Raw genomic sequence first — 13,820 nt, forward strand, 5'->3', positions numbered from 1 at the left:
GCGCTGGGAGTTACAGCTGTGTTCGTACAGCTGTGTAGGGACAGCGCTGGTGTGTGGCCACACTCACAGCTACCAGCGCTGCAGTGTGGCCACATTTGCAGCATTTGCAGCGCTGTTGGGAGAGGTGCATTGTGGGCAGCTATCCCACAGAGCACCTCGTCCCATTTTGGCGCCGTGGGTTGTGGGAAGGGGACGGAAGGGTGCGGGTCATTCCGCTTCCTGTCCCGTGGTGCATCGCTTCACATCCCAGCAGTCACAGTTTTTTCGTCCACGTTTGGCGCCATTGTGAGTCTCTGTGAAGCGCGATTTCTATGGGAAATGGAGCCCGAGCTGCTGTGGACTTTGCTGATGAATGTCACCAGCACATCACGTTTGGCAGTTGAGCTATTCCTTCAGCTCCAAAGTGACAGTGAGGAGTCCGACGATGATATCGAGTCGCCTGACACGTGTGACACTAAATTGCTTGTGGCATTCACGGAAATGCTCAGCACCGTGGAACGCCACTTTTGGGCTCGGGAAACAAGCACTGAGTGGTGGGATCACATCGTCATGGAGGTCTGGGATGACGAGCAGTGGCTGCAGAACTTTTGGATGAGAAAAGCCACTTTCATGGGACTGTGTGCTGAGCTCGCCCCCACCCTGCGGCGCAAGGACACAAGATTGAGAGCTGCCCTTGTTATACCAATATAATAAAAACCAGCAGGATCTTATTAAGAGGGATAAGGCAAAGATGCCACATTTATTGTAAATACCATAACAAAACAAAAGACAGCAAAAGACAAAAGCAAACAACGTTGTTTTACTACTTATTTCTATCACTACTTATTCCTTATACACATACACATACAAACATATTTATTCACACAATCATTCAGCCAGGTTCTGTAGAGATGTTATAGTTACCAGCCTAGATGTTGCTCATGCCAAGTTACTGGCCAGGTATCTTGGTCATGAGGATGGAGCCGAGTCTGTGTCAGATGCATCTGATGCTCCTGGAGGCTGGCAGCAGAACCATAGACTCAAAGTCCTCAGTCTTTAGAGTCCAGTTTTATAGGGATTTTTATAGTTCATAGGAGTTGCTTCATTTTGCTGTTGCTAAATCAATTAGCAGATGGCTGGCTCCATGTTATTAGATGTTTTGTTTTTCCTTCCTTTGAGGTGTGGTGGGTGGATTCCAGTTTGCCCTCCGGGGGTTATCTGGTTGATCCCACTTGACATCTTCTTCAGCCGACACTGAATTCTTTAGGCTGGTAACTCCCTAACCATTTATTCACATACATTCTCTATCTTAATTACATTTAGTTCACTGTCTCTTTACCTTTTGGGGTGTTACCAATTTATGTGAGACTCCCTGTCTTTTAACAAGCAAAGATAAAGTGAGATGAAAACTTACAGAGGGTGGGGGTCTTTATCTATACACTATAACAGCTACTGTTTTGACTTACTTAGAGTTAATTAATGTTTAGCAAGTTTTATACAAAGTATTTTTTTGAGCAGGCTTCACACAGACACAGCTGGTGGCTTGCAGGTTAGAGGCTAAATGTTGACAATCACAAATTTACTTCTAACATAAACCTTAAGTTATAAAGTATCAATTAACAATAAATCAATAAATCATTTCTCATATAAACCATGTTTAATATAAACCTTCTTTAATATCCCTACACCCTGATGGTGGAGAAGCGGGTGGCTATTGCAGTCTGGAAGCTGGCAACTCCAGACAGCTACCGGTCGGTCAGGAACCAGTTTGGAGTGGGAAAGTCGACTGTTGGAATCGTTTTTATGCAAGTTTGCAGGGCCATTAATCGCATCCTGCTAAGAAGAACCGTGACTCTGGGGAACGTGCAGGACATTGTGAATGGCTTTGCACAAATGGGTTTCCCTAACTGTGGAGGGGCGATAGATGGGACGCATATTCCTATTCTGGCACCCCCACACCTAGCATCCGAGTATGTTAATCGGAAGGGGTATTTCTCTATGGTTCTCTAGGCGCTTGTGGATCACCGTGGGCATTTCATTGACATTAACACAGGCTGGCCTGGAAAGATGCATGATGCACGCATCTTTCAGAACAGTGGCCTGTTCAGGAAGATGCAGGCAGGGACTTTTTTCCCAGACAGGAAGATCACAGTAGGGGACGTCAAAATGCCCATTGTGATCCTTGGAGACCCCGCTTACCCGTTACTGCCTTGGCTCATGAAACCCTATACAGGGAAGCTTGACAGGAGCAAGGACCGTTTCAACTACAGGCTAAGCTGGTGCCGAATGACTGTGGAGTGTGCTTTTGGCCATTTAAAAGGGCACTGGAGATCTCTGTATGGGAAGCTAGACTTGGGGGAAAGCAGCATCCCCGCGGTTATATCTGCGTGCTGTACCCTCCATAATATTTGTGAAGGGAAGGGTGAAACATTCAGTCAGGCATGGACCACCGAGGTTCAAGTCCTGGAGGCTGAATTTGCACAGCCAGAGAGCAGGGCTGCTAGAGAGGCCCAGCACAGGGCTACAAGGATTTAGGGATGCCTTGAGGGAGGAATTTGAGGCTGAAAGCCAACAGTAATGTTTGTTGCCTTGCGCGGGAGTGAAGTGCAGTGGTTACAATGTTAGTAGGATTCTGTTTTCCCTAAAATGATTTGCAGTGCCTGTTTCTTTCCTAGGCTATGGTATCTTTCACTTTCTGCAATAATAAAGACTGTTTTCAAAGCCAAGAATTCTTTTATTGAAAAGAAAATAACTTCCTTGACAGACACACAACATTTTGGGAACCTAAAAGGGCAGGGGGGTGGGTTGGTGAACTGTACAGTCACAGGTTTGAATATGTCCTGTCTGGAGTGCTGTGCGATGACTGCTGCACTTCAGGGTGCATATACTGCATGGTGATGGGGGTTGAGTGCAGAGGGTAAGGGTCGTAGTTCTCAGGGCTGGTTGGTGAACATACAGGTGTTGGAGGCAGCTGGTGGAGGTAAGAACCTGGATGCTGGGGAAGGGGGTTTGGAGCTGACATTGGGGCACAAGGGAAAGAGCTTTGGGCCGGGGGGGGGGGCGCGGCACGCTATTGCTCTGCCTGCATGGCAACGAGTGACTAGATAGAGTCCGCTTGTCGCACCAGGATGCTTATCAGCTGCTTTGTGCTTTTCCTCCTGGCCGCTGCGTTTCTCTGGTGGATCCTGCTTTCCCTTTCTCTCCAGTCCTGCAGGTTTTTACTCTCTCTGGCAGAGTGATCCATAACTGCTTTCAGCATGTCTTCCTTGGTTTTTCGCGGCTTCTTCCTGAGGTTTTGTAGTCTCTGTGCAGTCGAGGAGACGGGCAGTCCAGCAGTCAAGGTCGCTTTTCGAAAGGCAAAAATGGCAACAGTTAACAGGGGTAGCATTGTTCATAATCTCATCCAGACAGTAATTCCCACACAATGAAGGAGTTTACAGTCTTCACTTTAGCATACTTTTCCCATACCAAACAGAGCGCACATAACCCACAGGAGCCACGAAATGGTGAGTAAGGGGGACTGATTGCTTCAGGGCTGTAAAGGGGTTTCTGTGCGTTGGGGACAGCAAACAGCTACAGGGGGCATGTGCACTGAACACTCTCCCAACATTTTCCACAGGAGTTAATCCTGGAAGCTATCTCGCTGCTGCGGATCACCAGGGAAGAGCGGGAAGGTCTTCTACAGCAATGCGGATTCCGCCCTGGCCCCTATGCAGCTTGCCTGTGTGCAGCAATGGTCCCCCCCCACCCCTCGCGGCACAGTGGCGCGGATGCGTTAGCCTGACTGGGACAAGGACCACAGTGGCTCTCCCTATAAACTTGCGCAGGCGCATTGCTCATGCTCTGGCTGAAACTTTTGAGGAGATTACTGAGGGTGATTACCGCGACGTGATAGACCACATCAATGGGCTATTCCACATCTTGGCATGCATGCAGCCTTAACCCCGCCCTCCTCTCCCGAAACATTTCCATCCTGAAAATAAAAGTCGCTTACCGGTAACCCACTCCTCTGCTTGTCCTTCACCAAGTACAAGGTGGCTGCTGCGACTGGCTACCTTACTCCTGGCTTGAGAAGAGCTCCTGGCTACATGCCTCCTGGGACTCCGGGGTGTCTCCCCCCACCCCAGTACCCTCACTCTCGGTTTCCTCCCCCCGACCCCCTCCTCCTCCTCTCTCCCACCCCGCTCAGAAGTGTCCATCGTGGTCCTCGGATTGGCAGTGGGGTCACCCCCAAGTATCGCGTCCAGCTCCCTGTAAAAATGGCAGGTCGTGGGGGCAGCGCCGGAGCGGCGGTTTCCCTCATAGGCTTTACAATAGGCACTCTGCAGCTCCTTTACTTTAACTCTGCACTGCAGCGCGTCCTGGTCATGGCCCCTTTCCAGCATTGCCTTTTATACCTGCCCAAAGGTATCATAATTCCTACGGCTGGAGCGCAGCTGGGACTGCACAGTTTCCTCCCCCCAAACACTGATGAGGTCCAGCAACTCGCCATTGCTCCATGCTGGGGCTCGTTTGGCGCGTGGAGACATGGTCACCTGGAAAGATTCACTGATTGCACTCCACACCTGGCTGAGCAAACAGGAAGGGGATTTTTAAAATTCCCGGGGCATTTAAAGGGCGGGTCACCTGAGGCCAGGGCAGTAGAGTGCGAACTGATAAGCAGAGTGGCTGAAAAGGTATTCTGGGATATCTCCTAATACCCTGGAGGCCAATAACAGCGCTGGTGCGTGGCCACACTTGACGAGCAGCGCTGCATCACCAGCACTGCACTCGTTATACCCCAAGCAGACCAGGTGTACAGCCAGCGCTGCAGCCAGGGAGTTGGAGCGCTGGATGTGCCTTGCAGGTGTGGACAGTTACTAAGATGCAGCGCTGGAAAGCCTCCACCAGCGCTGCAACTCTCAAGTGTAGCCAAGCCCTAAGTCTTTGAGAACAGTTCAGAAATCGAAGTCAGTTTTTTTGGTGCAATGTGCATCTTGGCAACTTCAACTTCTGCATCCAGATCGACAAAATTGCTGCTTGTTGATCTGCAGTTTTTTTTCAGTTTCTCATGATCAAGAAAATTTTCACTCTTTGGGTCTTAAACATTTAGTTCAGAAAGCAAAGTGGAGTTGGAGCTGAATGGTCTATCAAGCTCAGCAAGAGTTCTGTCCAGAACAGGATAGTAGAAATCCGATTTTATATATTCTTGAGTGTTCTTGGGAACATTATGTTTAGATGACTGACCCAGTGTACTAGAAACAAAAAAACAAGGCCAGTTTGGAGGATATTTTGTTAGGTCTTCTTACTGTTTTTCTATTGCTGTGCTCAGCAGTTGCAACTACTGACCTAAATAGCAATTTCAAGTTCCTTGGCAATGATTTCTCACATATCTCCTTCCATTTGCTTTCAGATATTCTAATTTCTCGAAGAGCAGCAACATTACTTGCTACTAATTCCACGGCACTTGATAAATTAAGGTTTTCATTTTGCAGCTCTTCTGAAGCACTATTCAAAATCTTGAATATTCTTTCCAAAACCAAGAGCCTCAATAGAAAGGAGGCCACGAAGCCCTTTGCAGTGCTAGTTGATGGTTCATCAGCTCTCTGAACTGAAATAGTCTCAAGTGTTTCTACCATATCTTGCATGGCAGTTTTCAAAGGGAATCTCACTGGCATGACTAGTGCGTTTCACATAATCTACCTAGCTCAAGTACCTTCTGGCCTAGCTCCAGCTGTGCCTTAACAAATCCACAAGCCATAAAGAAAGAAAGGGGATAAACCTAATAGCGTCTTCCTAGAGATTTCCTGATCTACTTACACATCTGGGGTTTTAAGAGTAGTTTCTAGGTATGATACTAATGATTTTTTTCATACCTGGCCCAAGCTTCTTACAGCATAGCTCTGCCCTGTCCACCTCTCCCCGGGAGAACAACAACAGGCAGACAAAAGGGGAGTCGTTTCAATTTTTTAAAAAGTTCTAGCCTTCCCATTGGCTCTTTTGGACAGGTGCCCACTCACTTCCTTTTACCTATGCATAGCAGTGAGACTTTTTAACTCTTTACAGATAGAGCAATTATAGAGCAGCTACTAAGAGGGATTTTATAGCTGCTGGCTGGATGTCCATAAAAGGGAGCGCCCCCCATCCCCTGCTTCATTTATCACAATTTTTATTTGTAACAGGGTAATACCTCTATAGCCCCAGGCAAGTGCAATAGAGGACAGTAGACCACTGCTGTTGATTAGGAGGATTGTCCATCTGCATCATCTCAGCTGCTGACTGGTGGAAGCAAATGAGGAGGCAGGGTAGGTTGAAGTTGGTGTAGCGGAGGAAACTGACCGTGGGAGCTGTAGGAGAGTCCCAGCTCCTGGAGGAGGGGACTTGACTGTGTGGTGCTGCAGGTAAGAGCTCTGCCTGGGGCTGGGGCATATACCGCAAGCAGATCTCTGGTATGAAACTCAGGGGTGGGGCAGATGCCCCCTACCCTTCCTAAATGGCACCCCTCAATCCTGCCTGGGGCAGCTATTGCAAGTAAAGGCCAGCTTCATTCCTGTATTTCGAGGCTGAAGCATGTTCAGTTGCTCTGTGGGAATGGCACCATGTGTAGTCTGATCACCATTAGGAGTTGTGAAAGGCTCAAGCATGCTCAATGAGGGAAGAAGTCTTTAGATCTAGCAAGTCTCTACTGAGTATGTGCAACTGGTATTTTTTTCCCAGATATTTATGACTTGGCTAGATTTGGGCAGATTTCCACAGGAAGAGTTAGAGACCCTTTCCTGATACAAAGGACAGTCTCTGGCCCAAAGCATGGGGGTGCTAGCGCTTTCCAAAGAAAAGGTCACCAGAATCTTTTTAACATTGAAAAAGGTGTATTTTTCCCTAGTCTCATTCTTAAATGGCTGAACAATTTTGCTGAAAATTTCCAAGAAAATTCAGCCTGAGACAGATACCCAGCATGGAAAATTTGAGCCTGAATGGTTGAAGTTTCCTTGCAGTCTTCTTGTAGCCATGTTGGTTCCAGGAAATGAGAGAGGCAAGGTAGACGAGGTAATATTTTATTTGACCCACTTCTGTTTGTGTAAGGTCGCTCGAAAGCTTGTACACAAAGCTCCTCTTTGGTCGAGGAACGGAAGCAGTGTGTCTGAGCTAAATACAAGTTGGGGCAGATTGTTAAGATGAAGGAGTAACATATTGGAGGTGGTCACTTGAAATTAATGTGCAGTTGGGGTTAGATTGTTATGCATAAAGGATTTGAAGTGGGCAATTAAGGGTACCAGGCAGTATGGTGTGTTACAAATCGTTGTAATGAGCCTTCAAACCAGTGTCCCTGTTATGTTTGTGGCTTTTGTCCATGTCTATCAGAGTTATGAATGTAAATCCCAGGCTCACCTTTTGAAGGTGTTATGCGGTTTTCATTGAGGACAAGTATTGAAAGATCAGCTATGGAATGATCTCTTTGTGGAAAAAGTGTTCTCTCATGGGTGATATGTTTCTGTCTTTTATCATTTTTCTGTGTGAGTTCAGAGCATAGTGATTGTCTGGTTTCACCCACATAGATGTTTTTGGGGCATTTGATGCCCATGATGAGGTACCACCACCATATGTTCTAATAAGCATGTGAAAGACCCAAGGTATGTTGTAGGGGGTAGTGACATTGTCTAATTAAAATATAACCATGCAAGTCGTCATTGCTACCACTGTTATATAATTGCAACGAATCATGTACAAAATATAACGCATGGCCACAGAGGATTAAACCGCTTCCAGGCTAACTAACCCAAAGCCGACCTTTAAAGACATGTTAGAAATGGTAATTAGGGCCATTCTATGGCTAGATAGGCTAAACTTTGAAATGCAAACCTATATTGTTAGAAGTGATACTAATTGTGTGTATCTTAGATGCTACCCATGTAAACAGACAGTTTCTGTCTGTCACTATAGCTACTAATTCAGAGATCAAAAGGGAATATTAACATTTAGATGAATCTTGGGTGAAATAATGTCATTGTCTATGTGTCTCTTTGAAGTTTGTGATAGTCTGCCTAATCGATAAATTGCCCTTTGTTAATTTGTGTAACCAATTACTGGTGGTGTTGAGAAAACAGAAGGTTACATCAAAAGCCAATTGTTTACCCAGGACTGTATGGTCAAGTGGATGCTAGAACACTCTATATAAAAAGACCCTTGGGTCCTGATCCTGTTGATCTCAGATCTGCTTGAGATTTCATGCAGGGGAAGCCTAAGTCACAAGGACTGAGATCCCTGTTCTGACTGGACTGCCCTGAAATATAAATATTGAGCTATAACCTATGGACTATTTCTGAACAAACTCTTTGCAGCTACAAAGCTCACCATCTCTGCTATGAATATGAACCTCAAAAATTGAACTCACGTCTATATGTATACTGATCTTTTAACCGTACTCTCTCTCTCTCTTTTGTCTTTTAATACATTTTAGTTTAGTTAATAAGAATTGGCTGAAGCATGTATTTGGATAAGATCTGGAATATTCATTAACTTGGAAGATAATGTATCCGATCCTTTGGGATTGGTAGAACCTTTTCTTTTATATGATGAAATAAGATTTTGAGACGACATCATCATATTTGACTTGGGTACCTGGATGGAGGCCTGAGGCTGGGTTACTTTAAGGGAGCTATGTTGTTTGGACTTCTGAGTAACCAGTAAGGTATAACAGAAGCTGATTAGTGCTGGCTTGGTAAATTGAAGTATTGAATTATCCACCAGCTTTGGGGTTTGTCTGCCCCATTCTTTGCAGTTCACCCTAATTGAGTGACCTCAGCTGGCTCCCCACGGGGACCCCGGTCACAGGGGTATTAATCATCATGGCAGTGGAGATATATCTGCAGGTTTTATATCTGTTGTTCTGGCAGGGTCTGGTGCTGCTTTGAGTGCCACTAAACAAGGCCACTCAACCAGAGAAGTAGATCACATCATAGATTTATTAGCACCTAAATACCCTGGGAGAACCCTCTTCAGTTCAGGAAATTTGTAGCACACTAAGCTGTCTGCTACCCTTAATTGCCCACTTCAGACCCTTTATGCCTAACATCTAACCCCCAGGTATACACTTCATTTCAAGTGACTGCCTCCAACATGTATTATCCCTTAACAATCTGTCCCAACTTGTATTTAGCTCAGACACTCTGCTTCCTTCCCCATACCTGAGGAAGAGCTCTGTATAGCTTGAAAGCTTGTACCTTCCATCAGTAGAAGGTTTTTTTTCAATAAAAGGTATTAGCTCACCTACCTTGTTTCTTTGGTTAAAGTTTGGCAAAGCTATAAGCAACTGAGAATAGGGTTTTATAATGGGAAGTGTCAGGCAACCAAGTGCTAAAAATAGTACCATACCTTGGAGGTAACATGGGCGGCGGCTTGGGCTAGCCACCAAGTATGTATCCAGCGGGTCCAGGCAGGTATTTACTCCCTGAGGCTGCTAGCCTGAGCTGGAACCTGTGGTACCCCTGACTGTGCTGCTATTTTTAACATGCTGGCATGTGTCCGTTTACCCTTGCTGAGAAGTATGCTCCCAGCTACTGTGTAGACATACTCTCAGCCCTGGTCTACACACAGCCCCGGGGTCGAACTAGGGTACGCGAATTCAGCTACGTGAATAACGTAGCTGAATTCGAACTACCCTAGTTCGAATGACTTACCCGTCCAGACGCCGCGGAAGCGAACTCCGCGGCTCCAAGGTCGACTCCGCCAACTCCTCCTGCCGCGGTGGAGTACCGGAGTCGACCGCGGCGCTTCCGGAGTTCGAACTATCGCGTCTAGATCAGACGCGATAGTTCGAACTCCGAGAAGTCGAATTCGCCGCGTCGACCCGCGCGGTAAGTATAAACGTACCCTCAGAGAGGATCTCTCCCTCCCCACCCCCTTGTGTTCCCAGTTCTTGGTCATTATGCTCAGATTTGTTTAGTCTTAAAGGTTTTCGATTTCATTATCATATCAGGGTGAGGTTACATCAGCATAAAACCCCCCAAAAAGCTTGATCAGGCACACCATCTGGAGGAACTGGATTAATTTAGTTCTTCTCTGTGGAATAGTTATCAGTCCATCATTTCTGTTAACATTTTCCTCAATTAGTTCTTATGGGATCTCCCAGCTTTTTCTCCAAAGCTAGCTTTTAATGGGCCACTGTAATCGTGTTTATCAGCCTAAAGAGGCAAGGTGATTGAATCCTGATGTGCAAGTCAATTGCTCCTGCTTAGAGCTGTTAAGCTGTGCCGCCAATCTTATTTACCCTTTTTTTCTATATTAACCTCTTTAGAGACAGGATTTATATTTCTTTTCTTCTTGCCAGTGGAATATAAATGACTGATAGATACTAAATCTGGCACAATATGTGTTTACCCTCATTTTAAGTACTATGATACTTAAAATTAGGTGGCATATGAATTGATAATGTATGTGGCAGAGAATGTTCAGCAATTATTCAATCTCTTATTTTATATATTCTAATAAACTTGTATAGAAAAGATAATTTGTTCACATATATTCTGTATCCTGCCAGAGTTTTGTTCAATTACATTCTACCTGTTTTATTCTTAGAGTTGTTATGGTACAGCAAAAATGGAAGTTGGGGATTAAGGGAAATATATTTATACTAACTGAGCAGAGAGCGCTATCTAGAGGAGAATTTAGACTATTGAAAGTTTTCTTAAGAGAATCCAGCATTACCTTTAAAAAGTGTGTTATAAAATTTCTTAAGGCTGCTCTTCTGAACGAAAGCCAACATTTTAAATATTGGGATCCTAAAATTAGGAACCTAAATCTACATTTAGGCATAAATCTTCAACTCCCTGTAGTAATATGTATATTATAAGATGAGTACATACATAGATCACAGTGAGCTAGGAAGCCAAGAATTACAATTTTATATTGGACTTAAAGGAAACATCTAAAACTTTGGCTAAGCAATATTTTTTATTGTTTTTTTTCCGAATACACAGTAATTCTAAAATTTCCTGTGTGGATAATTTCACCCTGCATGAAAAAGCATTCCATAAGTATGGTTTTCATGAGATTTAAGGTCAGTGATGAGAACCACAGGACAAAGAGGGAATGTTGTTTGGCTGAAATCACAGGCTTAAAATTTATTATGTAAATTATCCAGATGCTGCTTGTAGACAATAATTTGTGTCTATATCATGGTTAATGTGCATGGAGGTTGGACATCCTGCAATAGCAAAGCTAGTTAATGATCCCAGTATTATGTCCTCTTGATTATGTCACTCGTATTCTACTACTTTAGGTAGTAGATTCATTATAAGGCCTCAGTCCTGCAAATCCTGCTGTGCACATATTTGAATTTTACACAGGAGTAGTCTGTTGAAACATACACATACTATTCATTTTTCAGAATTTCATATATGTTGGGAACACCTTTATCACCATCAAAATAACCGCAACAGGTGCCCAAAAGAAAGGAGTCCTGACAAATTAATTTACTCTTAGGCCAGGACACCTCTGCTTCTTGACCAGAAGTCTAAGATCTTTAATCCTGATCTGGTGCACCGGAATATGACACTACAATGGATAGTAAAATTGATCTGTTATGCATATCAACATGTACGTGGTCCCGACCCACTTTTATATAGAGAGCTTGGGTCATCTCTCATCCAGCCAACTCTCCATTTGCCTCTAATTGGTAAGTCCTTCTGGAGTCAGAGAGAGGAATTATTTTCCAAGTCCTCCCAAACAGTCAAGGATTGGGATGCTGGGTGCCCAAGCTCCTAAATTCTTTGAACATTTAACAAACTGACCAGGGACAAAAGGTTTACCCCCCAACTGCCCGCTGCCGCCTTATAACAGTGTCTCCTATTGACATAGACAGTACTAAACATAATTGCACGAGGTAACGTTACAATGCTTCTCTCAATAGCAAGACTTTTATATTGCATTGTAGGTCTGACCAAGTTAGAAGAAATAGTGCAGAAATCTTACTCTTTGAATTGTAAGCCTTTTGGGTTGCTTTTTTATACTTGTATATGGAAAACACATGAATGAATTCACATGCAGAAATAATATGTATTTCATAGGCTTCTTCTTCGTTTTTACAATGTTTTTTCTTTTTCAGGATCTACATAATCTAGATTTGATGATTGGAATTGCTTCAGGAGGTATTGCTGTGTACAGAAAATTTATTTGCACAAGTTTCTATCCCTGGTAAGTGTTACTTGTTTCTACTTCCTTTATTAACCAACTGCTGTTTTAAAATTTTAAATAATATTTTCACATGGCATGATGTTTATTCCAAAGAGGAAAAATCTATTACTGCAGGGGATAGGTTATGTTTTTGTGATATGCATATGGTTCTCATTGGGTTGGGTTAAAGTGAAAGTTCTGGACTGGGGACCTGACCCTACAAAGATTCATGACTGAGAGTACCACTGAGTTTAAAGGAGTCAGTTAGAGTTCAGAGGCAGACTACTTTCATATCTGGGTTTTCAGGATTGGGACACTGGTGACCCTCCACATCCCCTGTCCTTAGGCCCAAATGACTCTGGTTAATTTTTTTAATATTGCTAAACAGCTCAGCAATTAATTGTGGATGATCAGCAATTTTATGTATTTTGGCAAACATAGCATTTGCTTCTGTGAAAGAAAGTACATAACCAACAAAAATGACAATTATTGGCAGTTTTCAGGAGGAGTTGGGATAAATGAACAAGCAGAAGAGGAATAAAACAAGTCTACAAGATCATCCAGGGTTGACTTATAGGTTTGGGGTCTCCAAAGGAGAAGATACTTTGATGGCTGTGTAAAGCTGAAAACAGTAGTATATGTATTCATTTTTGATAGGGAAGTCCCATCTTGGTACAGGAAGGAGATTCTAGAGTTGCTGACCCCTGTGCAAAGTGATTGAAATGTTATACACATGTCTGGCCATAAGATTTTGGAGAGGGTCCAAAAGATGATTCTTCTCCACTCCTCCACCTCCTGACCCTTTTCGTGTAAAAGTGGGTTTATTTGCACTTCCTTCAATCTCCTCAATTGTGGAACTGGTGCCTAGCTGCCGGTGCATGTTATTAGGCATAATTTACAACAGTTTTCTGGGTAAAGTTTCCAAAGAAGTTGGTGCAAATCTCCCAGACCATACAGAATAATACATTGTGGTGAGTTGTAGATTCTCCTCTTCTGCCTCCGGTTATTTAACTACAAAAACTACAGAATAACCAGTAATATGAATATATCTTAAGTACTCAAGACACCCCGTCCTTTTATCACAAACTTAAGGAACGTCTGACAAAATAAAGCACTAAAATAGATTATAAATTTAAATTGTCTATCCTAAATTATCTTTTTTTTTTGCTTATATCCTTCATTTCACTCCTTTTTCTCCATTCTTTGAAGTGTTTCATCTTTTGAATAGTATCGCCTGTATAATTCACTTGCGGATAGTGCAGCCATCCCAAATTCATGCCAATACAAACTTCATACCACACCATGATGTTGTATGTATTTCTATGTATAATTTAATGCATTATAAAATGAAGATTTATTTTTTTATGCACCTCTGATTCTCTTGAAATCTGCCCTTTAGTCCCCCTTTATTAATTCCAGCCATTCAAATCTTTAAATGCCTTTAAACAGCTGCTATTTTTAAAGATTGTCTGCCAGACAAATATTTTATTCCTTTTCACACTTTTATTCTACCAAAATTACTTGGGTGAGCAATAGTTAAGTCTTGCACAAGTGATGTGTAAAGTTTAATATCATGATCTTTCAGGTCTAGAAACAGAAGTGTTATTCCATTGAAAAGGGATAATTCACAGCTTTCTACAGCACTTCTAGTCTTGGAAGGTGTAGAAAGTTTGGATACTGGAATTGTGACA

At 43.5% G+C, this 13,820-nt stretch overlaps 1 protein-coding gene across 3 annotated transcripts in view; it reads left to right on the plus strand.

Moving 5' to 3' along the window:
* Window positions 1–13,820, plus strand: part of PTPN3 (protein tyrosine phosphatase non-receptor type 3) — a 339,148-nt gene that overhangs the window by 194,936 nt on the left and 130,392 nt on the right. For all 3 annotated transcript variants that reach the window (XM_045007229.1, XM_045007230.1, XM_045007231.1), the window contains exon 10: window positions 12,062–12,150. In XM_045007229.1, coding sequence (XP_044863164.1) covers window positions 12,062–12,150 — 89 coding nt within the window. The remainder of the gene's footprint in view (window positions 1–12,061; window positions 12,151–13,820) is intronic.

Source organism: Mauremys mutica, chromosome 2 (assembly GCF_020497125.1).
Source record: "Mauremys mutica isolate MM-2020 ecotype Southern chromosome 2, ASM2049712v1, whole genome shotgun sequence".
NCBI classification, from domain to species: Eukaryota; Metazoa; Chordata; order Testudines; family Geoemydidae; genus Mauremys; species Mauremys mutica.